The sequence below is a fragment of the Choloepus didactylus genome, chromosome 15 (genome assembly GCF_015220235.1).
Source record: "Choloepus didactylus isolate mChoDid1 chromosome 15, mChoDid1.pri, whole genome shotgun sequence".
Taxonomy (NCBI): Eukaryota; Metazoa; Chordata; class Mammalia; order Pilosa; family Megalonychidae; genus Choloepus; species Choloepus didactylus.
The window spans coordinates 66,821,403-66,842,068 of NC_051321.1; the positions used below are offsets into that span (position 1 = coordinate 66,821,403).

Below are 20,666 nucleotides of genomic sequence, written 5' to 3' on the forward strand. Positions count from 1 at the left end.
TAGAAAGATGGCAATGCAGGCCCGAACTGAGGCAGTGGGAGTGGGCAGGAGAGCAGATCACCAGCCTGTCTCAGGAGCAGAGCCAGGTTGCATGTTCAGCTGCATGTTCAGGGTTCCAGAAGGGGGGGGGGAGAGTTTCCAGGCTGAGGAAGTGGGTAGAAAGCCAGGTCTTTCATTCATTCTGTGAATATCTGGGTGCCAGAGAGAGCACATAAGTTCTCTGGTGAAGAGGTTCAGAACAGAGCCAGGTGATGTTAAGCTTCTACAAGTGTGCTTGGAGGTGGAGGGGCAGAGGCATCAAGATGAGGATATAAGTGTAGCCCCCGGAAGTCCCCTCAGGAGGTCTACAAGCAGCCATCCTCAGAGCACAGGCCTTCCGTAGGGAGATGATTCACCAGGTGACAGCACAGCAATAAGCATATGCTCTTATTAAAGAGTCTTTTTCTTTGCAAGAGCTGGGCACCAAAAGCCAGCGTCACAACACTCGTGTCCTTGACCCTTGTCCTGGGCTTCAACGAGAGCAGTATAAGTCATTGCAAGCTACAAGCCTGTGTTTTCCCTTTCCAATTGCTGTGGAGATATGTTGCATTAGGCTGTAGCATGTGCTATATTCAAAATCAAGTGTAATCGAGGGCTTCAAATGGATGAGAAGGCATGACGTTTTCTTCTTGACCATTTGACTTGACACTGCTATTAGAAGCATATTCCTCTTATTTAAAAAACTCTTGACATTTCTTAATTTATTCTTTTTAGAATACCATTCATCTGGTAACATAATTATATTTTAAATACATGTAGTAAGTCAAGCCAGTTTGTGATGAGTCAAAATTTCTCCAGCATAAGGGAGATAGGGTGGTTTGGCCCAACCCCTGGCTTAAAGTAAAGACTTAGGTAGTAACCTCCGGCCTTCCTCTCTCCACGTCCCAGCTGCAGTCAGCCAGTCCAGCGGCCTAGCAGCCAAGTTTGTCATCCACTGTCACATCCCTCAGTGGGGCTCCGATAAGTGTGAAGAACAGCTTGAAGAGACCATCAAAAACTGCCTCTCGGCGGCCGAGGACAAGAAGCTCAAGTCCGTCGCATTCCCACCTTTCCCCAGCGGCAGGTAAGACATGGTTCTCCTGGGTTTATTCTTCTCTCAGCTACGCCCACCACTTACATCAGACCCGGGCATTCCAGAAGGCATGACCGCCGGCTGCCAGGGCAGCCAAGCTTGTTGACCAAGTAATATCGCAAGACATCCAGTTTCCATCCTTCAAAACGCACAGAAAAACGGGGCCACTGGCTCTCAGGTGGGAGTTTTCCCACGGCTGGGCCAGCTGCTCTGCCTCCTTGATAAAGCCCAGGTGGAAAGGCTTTCGGTGAGGAGTGGGAAGCCCTGAACAGTCAGTGGCAAGGTGACATGTTGTCTTCTGAGAGCCTGCCATTTTCAAAGCCCAGGTGCCCACCAGCTGTCCATGTTGAGAACACATGACGAGAAAACGCCAGGCTCCGGGGCCTTGCTCCTCAGAGTGTGGTCCATGGACCAGCAGCAGTGACATCACCTGAGCGAGTGTCAGAATACAGAATTTCAGATCCCTCGGACCTGAATCAGAATACCCCAGTGATCCCTACACTGCTCTGGGGTACAGGAGAGCCAGAAGGCTGAGGATCGATAGGGAGGGCTTTGCCAAACACTCACAGACAAGCAGAATGCCCTCACTCAGGGCTTGCTAAAAGGGGAGCAGGAGGGCAAGGAATTATTATTTTGATTGTAATAGACCCCAGCTGGGCACATCTGTTCTCACATGCAGCATAAAGTCTCCCTTCATACCCATAGCTGATGCAATTTATTGCTTTCATTTTGAAACCCCCTCATCTTGCAAGATGCCCCTTGAAAACAGAGATATGACTTATAGGCTAAAGATGTTCTGTTTGTAGCCGAGTCTCCAGACGGCAGAGAGGGAAACGGTGAGGCCTGGGGTCCTGCTGTAATCCCATCTGGGCCTAAGCAAGCTGCGCTGGGTCTCCACAGCCCGGGCCCAGGACCCTGGGGACTGAATTCTTGGCATAGCTGGGACCCTGTGCAGGGATTTTCTGGCTTCTGGAGCACCACATGCAAGTGAGAAGACTTTATTCCAGGCAGGCCCGTCCTGGACCTGCCAAGGGGGCTTTGATGGCTGACCCCAAATGACCACTTAATGGCAGCTCCTGGAGGCCAATGCCAGGGCCCTGCCAAGAGTCAGTGCTGCTGAAATTACCCTGGTGTGGACATAGGGGTGAGAGAGAAACAGTAAATGCATGGAAAGGAATTAGGAAGATGAGCTTTTGAGCAAACATTTTTACCCTCTGATAACAATGTAGATGGGATGTAAACCAGTTTTGAGGGAACTAATTAGGCTTACATTTACCTTTTTTAAAGGCCAGGCATTTTAAATGCGGAATTACTAGCATTTTTAAAGCCAAGCTAGACTTAAGCCAGGTGACACAGAGTCAAGTCCCGGGGCTCCACTCACCTGCCAGCTGTGGGACCCTGGCTAAAATCGCTGTGCAAATGGCTTGGACTCGATACAATAGGGATAACCACCCTGTGCCCGCCCCCCTCACAGGCTGTCTCTCTGATCCGGTCAAAGGAAATCAGGCGCCGACGAGAGAGTGCGGCAGTTTATTCCGATGGGCCCCGGCGACCACCATGAGGTCGGTTCAAGGGTCTTTTCCTTTTGCGCAGGAACTGCTTTCCCAAACAGACGGCGGCCCAGGTCACCCTGAAGGCGATCTCGGCGCACTTCGACGACTCCAGCGGCTCCTCGCTGAAGAACGTGTACTTCCTGCTCTTCGACAGCGAGAGCATCGGCATCTACGTGCAGGAGATGGCCAAGCTCGACGCCAAGTAGCCGCCCAGCGGGAGCCGACACGATGCCAGTCACCGCAGCGGGGTTTTAGTCTTTCCCGGGAGAGAGGAAGGGGGCCGCCGGCGGGGGGCGGAGGGCGGCCGCGCGGGGCAGCGGGTTTCCGGGGCTGCGCGGGCGGCGGGGGCGTCCCACCCCCACCGAGCGCCCCTTCAGAGAGCCTCAGCCTGCAACTAACCAGGTCTCCACAGGGGTTTCTTTCCACGTGTTTTCTTCCTGTTGTTTTAGAACTTTTTAAGGAAACAGACCTCGTTTTAGATTTATAGCATCGACTTTTACACACACCCACACACCCAAAATCCTTTCAAAGTTCTTAAAATCGTCTGATCCTCCTTTCTCCAAGGGAAGAGGGCATAAAAGTGACTTGGGTTTTGTTTGTTGTTTGTATTGTATCATGGAGAGAAAAATGGAAAGACATTTCACTGGTGCTTTTCTCTTCTGTTTTAGTGCCCCCAAGCCCCTACCCTGACCCCACCCCCACCCCAATAATATCTGTAAGTACTCCTAAAAAAAGTTTTTGCTTCAGGCTTTTGTTTTGTTTTGTTTTTTAAAGAAAAAGAAAATGAAAGGAAAAAAAAGGATCTGGTGTCTTTCTTCCTACATGTTCTTTTATTGCCACAAACATTTTCTGTGGTTTGGAAAACTGTGCCCCAATGGTGAATACTTCTAGAATGTTACAGATACTCAAATGGAATAAGGCTGTCACTCGTGGGCTGAGACCCCCACCACGCTAGGCCTGGGTCAGACAGCACAGCCTGTTTCCCCAGCAGCAGGTCCAGCTCCTGGGAAGGGTGAAGCTGGCTGGTGATGGTCCACGAGTCCTGGACAAAGCCGTCAGCACTGGCTCTGCTGTCTGCCACAGGGTCGGGCCACCATCCTTTGGGAGAGAGGAGCAAATCTTGCTTAGTCCTGGGCAATAAAGTGGAACAGACCCTGGGCCATGGGCCAAACCGGGGACAGGCTGAAAACTCCAGAGGCTGGTATCCCAAGGACTCCGGCCAAGTCCCCAGAAGCCATCATCAAAAGGGAGCAAGGACGGGCAAGGCTGAGAAGAGTCAGGGCCTGAATTTATGCGGATGAACTTATCAACCACTTTTGCTACAGAGATTTAATCTATGCTGCCCAAACTAGGAGCCTCCTTATGTTAAATTTGAGTCATTTGCAATTTAGCCTTAATCTCATGATTCACTTTCCATCTGGTTTTGAAAAAAAAGTTTTTTGAAAGACTAGTGAATGAGAGAAGTTCTCTCCCAAATATAGGAGACATAGTCGGTGTCAGGCTCTATTGTCATGTGGCTGCACTTCCAGAGAAGTGACACTGGGGTTGGCCGGGAAACCAGAAGCACAAACCTGCCGTTTCCCGCAGGCCCCACTGGCATCCAGCTGGAATTTTCTCACTCACACTTCTGTCCATGCCTGCAGCCCTGTTCCCTGAAGGTTTAGGAGATCTCAGCCCACTGAAGGCTCACTTCAGCTCGGCTGCCTTTCCAGGGACTGGTCTTAATCCCTATTAGATTTGTAAAAACTCACTCTTTGTTAGGATGGATTAACCAGGAGAGAAATTTTGTCTAACTCCTTCTTCTTAAATGTAACCTGTGGTGTATAGTCAGTATTTAGAATGGAAATATAGAAAGTTTCATTAAGACTAAAGACCATAAAGCTAGCCACAAATTAGGGGCAGATTAAAATTAGCCTCCTATCAAACAGGCTAAAATTAGCCCATTTCACTTGGATGTTGTTGGGTGTCTAGATCCACAAACATTCAGGTGATGAAAGAGGTAGGGTGCAGGCTGTCTCTGCACCCCAGCTCCCCTTCCTTAGCTAGTCTCACCGTGCAGTCTCTCCTTCCCTTAGCAAGGGGATGGCAACCTCCAGAAGACCAGACTCTCCTTTACCTACTCTGAGAGCTCTGAATGCCCCCAAACCATCACATCCCCCCAAACACAACAAACACACAAAAGGAGTCTGTGGCAGATAGCTGGCTGTGCCTACCCCAAAACCAAGTGAGCCATTCAGCCAGCACAGCTGCAAGCAGACTTTGCAAACCCAGAAAGCATCCTCTTGGAGAATCTTTTTTTAATGTCTCTCTCTCTCTCTCTGTTTTTAAATTTGGTTTTATATGGGTTGTGTTTCCCGTCAGTGGTACATCATTGGCATCTAACTCTGGACAAAGAGCTTTTGCCTTTTGGCACTTGTCAGGCTGGTGCCATTGGTCAAGCCATCCGTTCACCACCCACGCCAGTACCTGGGCACCTGGCCCGGCCTCCCCTTCAGGGTGGAGACTGCCTCATGGTTTTCCAGCTTGTGGAGACAAACAGATCCCGGCTCTTGATTAGCCGAACCATGAGCCAACCCACATAGAAGCCACTGATCTGGCCCACACCATCGTTTCTTCCCATGGACAAGAGAAACGTCAGCGCACCTGTAGCGGAGAGAGACACACACAGAAACTAAAATTGTGCTTAACCTTCATGGGCCTGCAGTTTACCAGAGCTCGAAACCCTCCCAGGGGTCTTCGGTGTCAGGGCAGGGAAATGTGTTAAGGCTTTTAGGAAGGAACTGACTCCCTGATTTACTTTTGAAGAGCTCGAGGGGGTATTCCCAGCAGTCAGGCTTCACTGCATCACTCCAAATTCTCTTGACGCTGTAAAGCACGCAGGGCTTCGCTTACCGGGCTTGTAGGCCTTGAGGGGCCTCTGTTTCAGGGAGTTGATGATGTTGGTCACGGCAATGTTGGCATGGAGGCCGGCGTGATAGGCCATCTTGGGCTCCTTCACGTCGGCACAGTCGCCGATGGCATAGATGTTGCTGTAGCCCTCCACCTGGAGGTACTCGTTAACCCTCAGGGCACCGTTGCTGGCCAGTCCATTCTCTGCTGGGCAAAATGGACGCCGAAACCAAGAACCTTAGTCGCCACTTTAACTGGCCACCAGAATGAGGTGAAGATGAGCTCTAGATGGTGGCCAAGTCACCTTCCAAAGGTGCATCCTCAAGATGCAAACCTCCCACCTACTTTATTTCTCCCTGAGGCCTCTAACTCAGAATTCCTCTGTGCAAAGGCAGCCTACTATCTCCAGTGTGGAAATCAGCCACAAAAAAGAGCAAGCATCATTTCATGAAATGCACACAATTCTTTACAAGTTACCATGATTAGCCAAGTCTTAAATTTCCTTTTGAACGTGGATCAAATTTTTAAAATAAATGCAGGGTTTTAATTAACAGTGAACCGTGTTTTTTTTTCTTTAAGAGACTTAAAGAACAAATCTTTGAAAATACAAAATTAGGACAATGAGGCGTGAAATTCTGAGATCGCTGTCCATCACAAACCCTCAATCCCACCCACACAATCTGGGATTGGATAATTACTTCCTGCCAGACACAAGGCAGGAGGAGCTCCTTGTCAGGAAGGGTACCAGGAGTAAATGATGGGGACCTGGGGGTGCAAGGCAGCCACAGGGCCTGAGAAGGAGCCACTGAGTCTCCAGCTCACACATGGCACTCTCCCTCCCCCTCCAGTTCGCTAAATAGTTACACATGGTGCTGAATGAACATGAGGCCATATTATTGCCCCCATTCCCCAGACACTTGTTCCAAGCCCAAGCGGCCAAATGTCTGGATTGGGGTTTGGGGAGTGTAGCACCCAGGGGCTAGAGAAAGGCAGGCCTGTACCTGGAATTTCTCCACATCCATGTTAGAAGGAAAAGAACAGAAGACAGATCTGTGTCTCACTGAAACCTCTTCCCATCTCCTACCACTAGGGGACAGGACCTAATTTTGGAAGATTCTGGTCAGTCTGGCCACCTGGACCAGGCCATCATCACAGCTGAGAAAAGCACAGCAAAAGTGGACCCTAACCTGAATTTAAAGTTGATGTTGCCACTCAAACCAAACAAGCCGTTGGGTGGAAAGGGGAAAAGGCGGGGAGGTGGTGATTCCTGGGAGAGGGGACTGCGGGGCATTCTCTCCCAGCCTGGGGAGGTAGGCCGACACTGCCAACGCTCGGCCTCCTGCTTACCAAACACACTGTGGTAGGCAGAGCTGTTGATCTTGATGCCATTGCAGAGAATCACCAGGTTGGCGGCCACCTCCGTGCCTTTGTCCGTCTGCACTTTGAGGCACTCCTGATACTCACTGAGAGGCAGCTCCTCCAGGTTGCTCACTCGCTCACCTGTCACGTGGAGTGAGGGAGTTCATGACGAGGAGCTGGCAGCGGATGGGCACTTCATCGAGTCCGGGGTCCAAGCCGGGGCTGACTCGGGGTAAAGCAGGAGATCCAGGGAGGCCCCAGAGAGGGCCTGGACCGCTGTGGCCCAACCAGACCAATCACTCCCCTCCCGTCATCCCACCACACCCCATCCCCAGTCCACTCTGCTGCCACAAGAAGCACAAACTGGCCAACTGCCCCCAAGGGATCCAAATGGAGGAAAGTTCCAAGAAGCAATGTGGGGAAGTGAGCTGAGTTTCCCAAGAAATTCTGGGAAAAGCCATTCAATGGAACACCTCAAACGTGCTTCTCTGAATGTCAGCTGTACCACCCTAACCAGGCAGGACGAGCCCTCCAAGGTACCCCCGATAAGGGCGAAAGCAAGAAAAGTCAAAGCCAGCTTATTATACTCACTGCCTGAAAGTAAAGCTGAGAACAGTCCCGTATAACCAATTACAAAACGGAGGATGTGAGGTCACACACACCGGTCACACCCGGTTAGAAGTGAGGGGGTCGAGGCCCAGTGTGGTGAAGCGTGTGGTCACACCACTGGGGTAAAAGCCCCACTCTCTAAAATGCTGGAAGGTTCTCTTCCCTCCTCCTCTGGACAAAAGCCATACTCCTTACTATCCTCAAATTACAAATCAGCAAGTCCATTCCCTCTACCACAGAGACATCATCATTCGGGTCAAATCCTTTAGACGCTGTTAGGATCAAACTGTGTCCTCTACAAAGACATGTTCAAGTCCTAACCCCTGACCTGAGGGTGTGAACCTATTTTTAAATGGCATCTTTGAAGATGTGATTAGTTAAGGTGAAGCCAAAATGAATCAGGTGGACCTTAATCTAAAATGAATGGGGTCCTTACAAGCAGAAGAAAATTGGACACAGGAGGAGGAGACAGATGGGGAGAGAGACGGCAGGTGACAGAAGCAGAGACTGTGTTGTGGATGGCCGGAGGTCACCACCAGAATACTACAGACTCCAGAGAAAGTGCAATCCTGCCGACACCTTGAATTTGGACTTTAAGCCTCCAAAACTATGAGACAATAAACTCCTGTGTAAGCCAACCAGTTCGTGGTATTTGTTATAGCAGCCCTGGCAAACTAAGACGGATGCATTTTCTAAATATCATTCAACAAGCAGCATTATGTGTCTATCATCTGCACTGCGGTCAAAGCAATAACCAGGACAGTGCTGCCTCTGTGGCATGGAAATTGTGTAAGATTCAGGGCCTCTGCCCTCCCAGAGAACAGACACAACCTCCAGATGGACAACAAGGCTTGAGTGGGCTTTATGCTCAAGACGGTAGAGTGGAAAATAGGGAGCCTGGGGTTGACCACAGCCACCCTCAAGCTGGCAGCAGCGACCAACCCTCGGAGCCGTTATCTCACTAACCCAGGGGAGGACAACGAAGGAGGTGAAATTGCACATACCGAGCAGCAGCTGCACGCCCTTCCGGAGGAGGATCTGCTTCACCTCCTGCCGGACAGAAGGCAGGAGCTCCTTGTCGGCGAGGAACACCTGGGAGTGAATGAGAGTGACCTGGAAACAGAAACAAGCAAAGGGCCTGAGAAGGAGCCACAGAGTCTCTGGCTCAAGCACAGAGGCTTAAAAAGTCTGCCTTGCCCCTGCCCAATGCCGGAGCCGATTGGCAGCGAGCTGGGCCCAAGTCCACATCTTCCAGCTCCAAGTCCAGGGCTTCCAGCTCCATCCTGTCAGCCCTGGGACAGAGGACCACCACAGCACCGATGCTCTACAACCCACATCTCACTACAGCCACTTGGAAAATGGTTGACAAGCATCCCAGGACACTTATCATGATTCGGTTTACATGTGAGGCATTGACATTGTACCCGCAAATCAGGCTGATGTTTACATTAAAGCTGGTCCTAAAATTCGTGCTTCCAGGCATATCTACTTGCTATCTGGGTCAGCTCGGGGAAGCAAGAGGCAACCTGGAATAAGGTCCAAAGCTTGGGCTTTGAAATCAGACTGCCTGGACTGAACACCCATCTCTGATGCTCACTTGTACACCTCCTGCAGCCTACGTTAACACTGCTATAAAAGGGGGATAACAGTCCCACTCGGGAATTTTGTAATGATGAAATGAGAAAACACACATAAAGCACATACCTCAGCACAGATTAAGTTCTTATTAAACGTTGGCTACTATTCCTCTCATTAGACTACAAATTATAAACAAGTGGAAATTACACTGAGTTACTTGGAATTATTTACTCCTTCAGACTGGTCTTTATCTCCATAAATCAAACTTAAACAATAACTCATAACAACTTCCAACAACTTGTCAGAGAATAGCTCTATAATTAAATTAGCCCACACTGATTTTTCTTTTCAAAACCAACCTGCCTACCCCTAGGGAAAAAGAACCAGCCACAGGCTCTGTGTAGCTCTCAGAAGCTGAGCTGGCATCAGCTGTGAGCAAGCTCCCGCCGAGAGGCCGGAATTCCTGATCCATCACTCAGCCCTGGCCCAGCCCTTAGAGCCGTGCCAGGACTGCCTGGCAGGTTCTCTGTCCCAGCAAGCATCAGGAGGAAACAAGGCACGTCCAGGGCAAGGGCTACAGGAAAAAGAGGCAGAAAAAGCCACTGCTTGCCACCCCCCCCCCAAAAAGACAAAGTCATGTGTCTTTGTCCGAACTGATTGTCAGCAAAAGATGTAATCAGATTCTACATTTATATCATAAAGGCCTGAACACTGAAGAGAATACTGGAGTTCAACTTTTCTAAGCCATCACTCTTCTTTTTGCCTGGCTGTGGGCCTCTGAGTATCTCCTTTGGCCTTGGTCCTCCTCACTGGATCACAGAGAGCAGGATCTGTCCCCGCCCTAGGACACACCCAGAACAGCTGGGTTCTTGCTGAGAACTTCAGATGTAGTGGGGTCCCGGATCTCCCAGGAAAATCCCCTGCAGAATCACACTTCAGGGAACTCTCCAGTGCAGAGAGCACGAGCTAGACAACACACACTCCCCTGGCGTTACTGGATCTCCTGCCTCCCAGGCCCTGAGCAAATTCCTGATGTTCAATACAAAGTGCAGATAACACAGAAGGAAGCCAACCACTTAGAGTTCAAAGCCAAAGCCAGAAGACCCACCTCCTTCTCAGGATATTCGGTTTTAATCTCTGCTGCCATCTCCACTCCCGCGGAACCTCCTCCCACCACCACAATGAACTGTGACCTCTGGACCTGCGAGAAAAGAAAATATGAAACACACCCAAAAATCTAACCCCTGCTTCCTTGTCCAGCCTTTGGTGTGGGTTCCTCGGTCCAAGAAGAACAGAGAATGCAGAATTCCGTTTCCAAATTTAGGATATGAGTTGGAGTGCTTCCTTGGTGCTGGGCAGCCCACAACAGCCGTCCTCACTTGATAGCACTCACCTTGGGACCCCTGTCTGGGTGTCCATTTCCCCATCTGTTAAATGGTGACAGCAGCCCCTGTCCTCCCCCTCTCAGGATTGCTTTGAAAACTATGGAGATCGTGGATATAGCCAGCTCCAGAGAGCACAAAGCTCTGTGAGCACAGAAAGCCCTAAGGGAGACGAGTCTGGGCCGCGCCAACTGGCAACGTGGGCCAGACTGGGGCACTCACTTCCAGGCTTCAGTGACAGGTTCAGCGATCTCACAGGAAAGCATCTTGCTAGTAACCATCTGACTTCACACTGTTGTTGGCAGGCCAGAACACCTCCCGGGCAGTCTCCTTCTGCAGCCCCAGGTGCCCTCTCCCAGTGTCAGCAGCCCTGCTCTTGCTGGGGGCCCACCTGGTCTGCCCTCACTGTCCCATGCCCCCGGTCAGCCAACCAGCTCACCTGCTTCACCATGTTCTCATAAGCCTGGATGGCGGACTGCTGGCTGGAAACCTGGTTAAACTTGCCCGGGAAGGGTCCATTGCTGCCAGTGGCCAGGATAAGATGAGAGAAGGGCAGGGCCTACGAGGAATAAGAAGGTGAGGGTAGGATGGGGCAGGGTGGGGAGCCTGGGCTCTGCACTGGACACAGGCCCCCCCATGAGCCAGGAGCACCAGGTGGAAGAGGCGCCTCTGGCCCCACCAAGGGAAGGGAGCAAAACCACTAAACTGGTTAGGCTGAGTGGTGAGAGGCCTCCAACACAGCCAGTGGAAGGAGTGAGCTCCCTGCAGTGAGAGGCAAGCAAGCAGGAACCCAACTACTTTTTGGGAATAAGCAAGAATCTCTCCTCCACCGTGGAATTAGCTTAGAGCCCCCTGGGCATTCGAACCCTTTCCCTCCATCCTTCTCTCTAAAAAAAAGGAAATCTTATTTGGAGCCTAAATACAGAAAGTTGGCTGTGTTCTGTTGACAGAGGGAGAGGAGGGTCTGCATCCCACTCAGCCCCTACAATCCCCTTGAAAGCCTGAGACACATTCAGGGTCCCTTCTGGGGCTCTGAGAAGCACAGCCTCAAAACCATAGGACTAGAAGACCCAGTAATCTTTCCAACCGGGAGATTCTCCAACCCTAGAATTCACTCGCACTAAATTGCGTACTCTCTGAGGGTAGGAGTTATGACTCCTTTGTCTCCATCCCCTTAGCTCCAAACCAGAGTCAGGAGCTGGGCCTGGAGGGGCCCTCAGCACAGGGAGTGAGCTAGCACTCTGGTCATGCAGTGCCACCGACCCGCCCTGCTGCCCACCAGGGTGGCGAAAACCAATGTGGGTGAAGAGATACTCTCCCACCACGACCTCCCGGTCCGGGGAACATGGCTAAGTGCCTCACCACCGACTATGGACAGCAAGGACACTGCTGGCCACACCCCAGGCTGACCCAGGACACTGGCTTTTAGAGCGTGGGCTCTGTGGTGACACTGCCTGGGTTCAAATCCTGGCTTTGTCTCTTACCAATGCAGGATCTGGGATAAGCTATTGGGCCTTTCTATAAAATGAGGTTAAATCACTGTTACAGATTGAACTGTGTCCTCCAAAAAGATATGTTGATGTCCTAATCCCCAATACCTCAGCATGTAAACTTATTTGGAAAAAGGGTCATGGCAGATGGAATTAGACAAGTTAAAAATGAGGTCCCACTGGGGTAAGGTGGGCCCTTAATCCTACATGATGGTGCCTTTTAAGAAGAGGAAATTTGGACACAAAGAGACAGACAAAAGGGAGAACACCATGGGATGGCTGAGACAGAGAATGCCATGGACACTGCCAGAAGCCAGGAGAGAGGCAGGGAACAAATTCTTCCCCTGACTTCAGAGGGGCAGGCCCTGCCGACACTTTGGCTCCGGACCTCTCACATGCAGAACCTGAGAGAATAAAATTCTGTTGTTTTAGCCACCCAGTCCGTGGTGCTCTGCTACGGCTTTGCCACGGCAGCCCTGGGAAACGAGGACCCCACCTCCCTCAGGGAGTCACACTGAGCACTGTGGAGGTTTCTACAAAGCCTCAGGGCAGTGCACAGCCTGCAGGGAAGGCTCAAGAAATAGCTGCCATCAGGTTCTTGTGGTGAAGAATCTTCTGTCTGCCCAGCACCAGGCCAGGGCTTGGGGGCCACGGACGACCCGCTCTCCCCTGGACAGCCAGTAGCAGCATCCACCAGAGGCCTCCTGAAGCAGCGGGTAGACTGGGCAGCTCCCCTGCACACACTCACCTCGCCGTCCTGCAGCAGCACCTTCTGATTCTTCAGGTCTATTCCGACCACCAGGCCCTGCCGAAAGTTGTCCTTGAAGGTTGCCGAGTAGGAAATGAAAGTCTTTCTGGCGAACCCTGGGGAATGGAGGTCACGGTGCAGCACTGGGGCCACCCAGAGGAAGCAAGAATATTCCAGAACCTTTGCTGAGTTGCACCGTAGGCCAAACAGCTGGGTGAGTATACCCGGGGGGGCCCTCATGCCCCCTACAGGGCCAGGCTGGGCCTCCAGTCCTCAGAAAAGCTCACGCTTACTTCTGGAGATTTTCTGCAGTAGTGCCTAGAATCTTAAGATTCTCCAGAGTCTGCCTAATGGTGGGATTTTAGGCATCTTGCTCTAAGTGGGGAACACTGCCTCCAGCCCTGAAACCAGGCCCCACAGCCATGACCACAGTCACAAAGAAAGCCCCCAGAAAGAGAGTACATTACCACTCTCCACGGAGGCCCGGAGGGCGGCCACGTTGTGGTGGAAGGAGTCCTTCATGTCCACCAGCAGGAAGGGGACATTCCAGGCCTGGAGCTGGCTGGCGGCTGTGATCCCACCGAAGCCCCCGCCCACGATCACCACGTGCACAGAGCCCTTGTCCACAGAGACCTGGGACCCCATCTCGAACCAGGAACTGCTAGGAGGGGAGGGGAGACCACATCGGAGTCAGGGGGGCCAGATAAGGTGGCAAAGGCAGGCAGGGGGAGGGGGAGAGAAGGGCCTCGAATGCTAGGGCTTGACCTTTTAAAATTATGTAATCTTTTACTAGTGAAATTTCAACCTAGAAAAATCTGAAATAAATTCAGAAGGAAAAGAGCCACTTCTACCCCATCCCCCAACCACCTAGTTCCCTTCTCCAGAGGCATACACTGTTACCAACTTCCTATGAATCCTTCCAGAGACATTCTGTGCATCCACAATCATAGTATTTTTTTTTTAAATAAACTGTCCTGCATTTTTTTTTCACTTAATTTATTTCATCAAAGACTTTTAAGAGGGGAGTAACATTTATTCTGCAATGTACATTTCTTGTTTCCTATTCTTTGACATGTTTTTTGCTATGGACCCTACAGTCAGACAGACAGATGGATCTGGTCCCTTATAAAGGCAGAGTTTGCAAACTCAGAGGGCCAGGAGGATCACATAAATGTGTGAAGCTGGGCAGGTGTACAATAACAAGAAATGGGGAAGTGGGGAAGTGACGATCACACACCTCATCTAAAGGAACTTAAGAAATTCTTTAGCACTGCACTACCTGACATGGCAATCAGATTCTGCCGTGCCCATGGGTCACCAGTTTAAGCCCCAGGCCTAAGGAGATCAAGTAGCAGGTTATTACAATCATTCTGCAAGACAGAATGAGCTGTGACATAAGGACCTGTCAGTGGGGTGGAGAGGAAGGGGCTTCAGGGAGGTAATCTCCACTGCAGCATTCCTGGGACAGCAGATGCCCACCGGGACTCAGCCTGCTGGAGGGGTAGGGGTCATCCCCCTGGAGATAAGGGGCAGGAAGACACGTCTTCTGGGAGGAGGAACAGGACTGGGCCAGGACCCAGAAGCAATGTCTACTGGTAACAAAGAGGGTTGGGGAGAGGCGGCCATCGGTGCCGGTTCCAGAGTGAGAGAGGGGAGCAAGTTCCTGCTGGAGACCTGGTGCGGGGAGCAGTCCTGAGATGACAGGCCTCTGTAGACGAGGGGAAGGCCAGGGTTCCCCAGAAACATGCTCAAACATAGACTGGGGCAGCCTAACCAGTTCCCAGCAAACTGAGAACAAACGGTGGGGAAGTCCCTGAATAGCAAAAATTCCAGAACCCTTAGCCCAGAGCCGGAAACATCTGAGGCAGAGGAAGGCTTCATGCGGGGTCTGGAGATGCTAAACCACTAAGCACAAGGGTTTAAGTGACGTTTGCCTGAGCTCCCCAGCCAGCCTGAGAGGCTTTGACTAGTTCCGTCCTCCAAAGGGCCTGGGTCCCCTGGTGCATTCCAGTGTCTACCCCTACAGAGGGCCAAGGGCTGTCCAGGGACCATGCTTCCAGTCCAGCATGACCCAGAGAAGGAAAAGGCTTCAGACAGGCTCCCTCACATGGGAAGGGCCTGAGGAGCCACCTTGATAGCAGGTGAGATCCTGAGTGCACGTGGGTTTTGGAGGGGGTGCGTATCGGGGTGCAGCAGACAAACCTCCTCCTGGCCCATGCCAGGTCTGGGAGAGGCAGAAACCAAAACAGGCTGCTAGGGAGAGATGTGAAGAAAGAAACCAGCTCTGCACGTGAAGCAGGCAGAGGCCCAAGCAGCTGCTGTGGCCTTCAGTGAAGGGGGGGAGGTTCACACTGGGCGTCAAGAAGCAGGAAGTGGACTCTGAGGTCCACCTGAGGAAAGACAGGAGAGCTGCCGAAAGGCACCGTGGGAAAGTGTGCTCCAGCCCGCCTGGACCCTCTCGGGCAGCATGACGGCAGCATCTGAGGGATACACAGACCGTTCCCTGCATCACCTTGCAGGGCCAGCAGCAGAACCTCTCCCCTCCCTGGGCCTTTGCTCTCCCCCAATAATGGGAGGACTGTAAGGGCCCAGCCAGCTCTGACATCCCAAGATCTCCTTGCATACACAGGTTTCCAAGACAGGGAGGTTCTTCTGTGAGGTCAAGCTGGGCCACCCAGAGTCAGGGAGGATGCCCTAGAGCCTGGTAAAAGGGCTGGGGCCTTCTCAGCAGAGGGAGCAGTTAGGCCAGAGGCCCCAGTGGCAAGAATGAGTGACAGGAATTCGGGGAACAGAAAAGTGAGGAGGTCAGGAAGGCAGGTGACACAGCAGCCCCTGCTCCCCCAGCAACCCGGGCTCATCAACTGGCTTTCCCAAAGGACAAACCCTTCTCTCACCCAACTAGGCACTCCCCGTAATGAAGGCAGTTGCTTCCCTGGAGGATCAGGTGTTGGGTCTGGGGCCTGAGGGCACACCCAGGCCCACGTGGGGGACCACTGTGGCAGAGCCAGATGGCAGGCCATTTCACACTCCATCCCCACAAAGGCATCTCCTAGGAACCTGCTCTTTGCTCTCTACTGACCTGTGACACCCTCCATGAGACCTGAGCAGGCCAGCAGTTCCCAGCCAAGTCCACCCTTCTTCCTCAATGGCCTCCCTTGCCCAACACTCTTGGACACACCATCTCTCGCTCGGCCGTTTGGGGCAGCTCTACAATGCCAGTTCTCGCCTAGCTCCCAGGGACAGCTGGACACCCCACCCTACCCCTACCCCACTCAGCCATTGCCTGCTTTGCCAGACACCCAAACCACAGGCCTAAGCTACGGATGTGCAATTCTAGACATACACCCCTAAGTGTTCAAAACTGTATGTTTTATAAGTTAAAGCATAGCAGTGCTTGGCAAATAACCTCAATGTCCATCAAGGGGAGACTACAGGATAAACTGATATATATAGATATATGAATATTCTGTGGCTATTAATTTTAAAAGGATGGACGATTTTTTTTACATGAAATTTCATCTCACTATGGGTGGTAAGATACGTGCATCTGCTACACATATGCACACATCTAGGTAGGCATTACAGGAGCAAGCAGCCCTCCACGCTTCACTTTTAAGAGAGGGGCTTTCCTCCCTATTTTAGAAAGTTTAGTTATTTATCCAAGTTCAATTCTCCACAGTCCAAGTTGACCTGTGCTCTAACTCATACTGTTTTTATAATTTCTATGGGAAAGAGGCTTGTGACCAGTGCTGATCTCAAGTACAGTTTTTTTTTTTCTTTTTCTTTCTACAGTAAATTAATGTCTGCTCTTCAATGGCATTTATCTACTTATACTATGTCAGTCCTAGCAGATGTTCATATAAACTGTTAGCAAGTAATGACTACAAATGCAGATGATTAAGATTTTTGTAACAGAAAGCTCTGCTATGTTCTAATTTTTATATACAATTATGATAATTAGCACATTTCTATACAATTATAAACTTTTGCTTTTAAAGTTTATTTTTATTATTTCTTTATCAGACAACCATTGGTTTCACAATGTCAATACTATACATTGAACAAATTAAATGTCAAAACTTTTTATTATCATAGTGCGTGTTAATAGTGGGGCTTTCGGGTGTTTAGAGACTTTTTTGGTTAACATTCAATGTAAAAGTACTAGATGGTATATAGCTCTAGAATTAAATTTTAACGGATTCTCTAATATGTATAGTATCTTTTTATCTAAAATAATACATAAATTATGATCTTGGAAGTGAAAAAAAAAAAAAAAAGAAAACCTATACCCATCAGTTCCCATTCCTCCTGTCCCCTCCACCCCTACCCTGCCACTGCTCAGCTCCTGACAACCACTAATCTACTTTCTGTCTCTATGGATTTGCCTATGCTAGACATTTCATGTATCTGGAATAATATGTGTAGCCTTTTGTGTCTGACTTCTTTCACTTAGCATAATGTTTTCAAGGTTCATTTCATCTTGTAGCATGAATCAGTATTTCATTCCTACTTATGGCTGAAAAATATTCCCTTGGATGGATATACCAATTTTATTTATCCATTCATCAGCTGATGGATTTTGGGGTTGTTTCCACTTTTTGGCTATTCTGAATAACATTGCTATGAACATTTTGTCAAAGTTTTTGCATGAACATATGTTTTCAATTTTCATGGTTCTATACCTAGGAGTGGAATTGCTGGTTCATATAACTCTATGTTTAACTTTTTGAGGAATTGCCAAACCCACCATCTGATCTGATGTGAACATCCAAATCAAGAGAGGAAGCATTGACAGAGAAATACCTGAAGCTGTTGAACTGCAACCCAGTGACGTTGATTCTTGAAGACAATTGTATAACTATGTAGACCGCACAGTGTGACTGTTAGATTATGAAAACTTTGTGGCTCGCACTCCCTTTATCCAGTGTAAGGACAGATGAGTGGAAAAATGGGGACAAAAATTAGATGAAGAATAGGTGGCATGGAGGGGATGGAAAGATCTAGGTGTTCTTTTTTGCTCTTATTTTTATTTTGGAGTAAGGAAAAGGTTCAAAAATTGATTCTGGTGATGAACGCACAAATGTATGATGGTGCTGTGAATAACTACACTGTGGATGACTGTAGATGTGTGAATATATCTCAATAAAACTGTATTTTAAAAAAATAAAGGAACAATGTGGGGCAGGAGGGGAAGGGGATGTTTGGGATATTCTTTTTATTTTTATTTTGAAAATGCTCCAAGATTGATTGTGGCAATGAATGCACAATTATATGACAATATTGTGAACAACTGATTTACACTTTGAATGACTGCATGTTATGTGAATATATCTCAATAAAATTGCATTAAAATAGAGAGAGAGAGAGGAATCATTGAGAATTTTAGCTATTATCCCTTCTGCCCAGCTTCAGGAAGGTCAGCTTAAAAGAAAGCCTGAGAGAACAGAACAAACCCTAATTGTCCTGCAACAACTTAGTAATTTACCTTCGCTACCCTCCCCCTCAACACACACACACACACACACACACACACAATCTGGTTTTCATTCTAGTTTGCTCAGTAAACCCTGCTTCTCTTCCAAGGCCACTCACTCAGCATGACCTCAGGGGGATCCTTCAAAAAGTCACAATGAATGCAGCAGAGAAGACAGGGGCTCAAAAGGTTCAGGCCTTTAGGAATCTACTGAAAAATGAGGAAGTTAAACTTATCCAAAGCTGTGGAGAGGCCATGCCTCAGAAGACAAGCAGAAGGAACTCGGTGGACTCTGATCAAACTAAGGACATCGCCCAATATTGCTTCAGAGATTACAAATATCACCTGTAGCTTTTTTACTTCTGAGGGTAGATTCCAACACCAACTCTTTTTAGACAGCCACGTTCCAGAGAGGCCATCCTGGGTGAGAGGGCAGCTAGAGTGTGACTCCAAGCGCCACAGACGTCCCCTCTCCCTCTGGGGGAGGTAGAGGGTAGGTGGTCTCCCTCACTGCGCTCAGTGACTGGCATCAGGTTGAGAGTGGGCACTCCGTCAGCAACCCCCCAGGGAAAACACGCTGAATCTAACCCTAAAATGACCCATTTCTGAAAGGGACTCAAAGTCTGAAAAGGAGGCTGTCTCCCCTCTTGCCCCAGGAAAGGGCAGCTCTTGGGCAGACAGGCACAAGTAGGTGTCACAAAAACCTAGGCCCACACAACTTGTCCATCCTCCGTGGAGCAGGTCACTTTGCAGTCCCCTTAACGCCCCAGTCTGCCCACCACCAGATGAAGACCAGGCTGGCCCTGCGGTAGATGCGGATCAGCCCAGCTCCAACAGTAAACCGCTGGGCAGGCCTGGACAAGATCTAGCCCAGGCTGGGCCTCAGTCTCCTTCTCTGTGAAATGGGGGTACACTAGATCTATGGTTACACACAGGACTATTTGGAGGATTCCTCTCTGGGTGCTGAAGTGAGGCCATGTGGGGTCTGAGAGCTTGGGACACTCTAGCCACACACCTCCAAAAACCTGAGCTGGGCCTGTTTCATATTTTAAGTACTGGCTTTCTTTGAACAGAGAGTGCAAACCCCAGAAACCTAGAATGCCCTTCCCATCTCATGCCTGACCCCGTCTCACCTCTGCCAGGCACAGGATCATCCAGCTCCCAAAGGATCTCTGACCTCTCCACTCTCGCTGTAAATCTAAAGGAGACAAAGGAACTCTTGCTAAAGGTGAGAGAGTGGCATTGACCGAAGGAAATAGCAACACCAGTCGCTAAAAACAGTTCTAGGTCCAGGTCAGGCATCCTGTGCTTCAGTTAGTTCAGTGACCGTGGACTTTGTCCCCACGGAACCCAGGGTTCTCCTGGGAGCAGGGAGCAGACCTCCTAAGTGTACCCCCGGAGTCTACGTGCACTCGGGTAACCCCAATTATTTTCATCTTGGAGCCCTGCCCTCTGGCAGGCGCGCAGGGAAAGAGCACAGCTTCGAGCCTGGCGGCGGCTCGCAATCCCTACCTCGGACCCCTCCCAGGATCGGGCTACACCCGCCCCGTCTCTCCTTCTTCGCCTGGTTCTTACCGGCCTGAGCCCTTCTTTCTTGGAAAGACTTAGCAGGGATTTATGCGGGCGTACGGGGTGGGGTGGAGAGTTGCCAAGTGAGAGAGGGAATGGCAAGAAGACCGAGGCTGCCCTCCGCGGGGAGTACGCCTCCCTGATTTGTTCTTGGGAGGAACCGGGTGGCGCAGGCTCGAGCCCTGCATCCTGGCGAGCTCCCCTCCCGAGCCTCCTGTCCCACGCGCCCACCTCCCAGCGCTATCCGTCGCATTTTCCAAGCCCCAGCGCGCCCCCGTCCCGGGCCCCTCTCGGGCCCTGCGAGCGCCGGAGCCCCGGAGCCCTCCCCGCCCAACCCGGCGCCGCTCACCTGCCCGCGCGCTCCCGCAGCGGTCTCCCAGCGCCCCAGGCCCCAGGCCCTCCGGGGAGTGACTCAGCCCGTGCCCGCCCCCTGGCCCGCGCAGCACCCGCCCCCCGCGGGCCTCGGGGAAAGGACAGCCCGCGGCCGCCGCCCCTCCCCGAGCCGCCCCACCACCCTGAGCCACTTGGAACCCCAGATTCACCTTCCATGACTCTCTGCTTAAAGTTTCGGCCTGACTTTCTGGGAGAGCGGGCGTGGGGCGGAGTAGGGGGGATGGGTGGTGGAGTAGGGAGTGGAAGGGAAGGGTGCAGAGGGCCTTTCTCTCAGGCTCTCCAAGGATAAGGATGTTAGCTGGTAAGCGGGGAGGAGAGGAAGCATCTCGGATCTGCAAAGACCCAGAGGCAGGAGGAGGTGGGAGCAGGGGCGCTGCAGAGTTGGCGGGAGGACAGCGCGGCCCCAGCCCCGGAAGGCCCGGAGGCCCTGGTGGAGGTCGCCTGTGTTAACCCAAAGGCAACAGGATGCCACTGGATTACGGGTCCTGAGTTGCGTTCTGTGGTGGAAGGAT

The 20,666-nt window shown here is 50.9% G+C and overlaps 2 protein-coding genes across 7 annotated transcripts in view; one reads left to right on the forward strand and one right to left on the reverse strand.

The window, feature by feature from the left end:
- Positions 1-3,432, forward strand: part of LOC119510506 (core histone macro-H2A.2) — a 39,835-nt gene extending 36,403 nt beyond the window's left edge. The window contains exons 8-9 of the mRNA XM_037804850.1: positions 928-1,102; positions 2,705-3,432. Coding sequence (XP_037660778.1) covers positions 928-1,102; positions 2,705-2,870 — 341 coding nt within the window. The 3' untranslated portion in view covers positions 2,871-3,432. The remainder of the gene's footprint in view (positions 1-927; positions 1,103-2,704) is intronic.
- A 39-nt stretch (positions 3,433-3,471) lies between these two features.
- Positions 3,472-20,190, reverse strand: AIFM2 (apoptosis inducing factor mitochondria associated 2). Of its 6 annotated transcripts, none has more exons than XM_037804847.1 (11): positions 20,111-20,190; positions 19,326-19,390; positions 13,187-13,380; positions 12,720-12,835; positions 10,921-11,040; positions 10,208-10,300; positions 8,526-8,634; positions 6,901-7,053; positions 5,557-5,760; positions 5,131-5,307; positions 3,472-3,762 (listed from the first exon to the last, which is right to left on the reverse strand). In XM_037804847.1, exons 3-10 carry the CDS (start codon positions 13,362-13,364, stop codon positions 5,156-5,158), a joined length of 1,125 nt encoding a protein of 374 aa, XP_037660775.1. In that variant the 5' UTR covers positions 13,365-13,380; positions 19,326-19,390; positions 20,111-20,190; the 3' UTR covers positions 3,472-3,762; positions 5,131-5,155. The 6 variants fall into 6 exon arrangements, with proteins under 6 accessions (XP_037660775.1, XP_037660772.1, XP_037660776.1 ...); XM_037804844.1 differs by having other exon boundaries at positions 12,720-12,862; XM_037804848.1 differs by having other exon boundaries at positions 5,557-5,757; positions 20,111-20,189.
- Between the last annotated feature and the right edge of the window lie 476 nt (positions 20,191-20,666).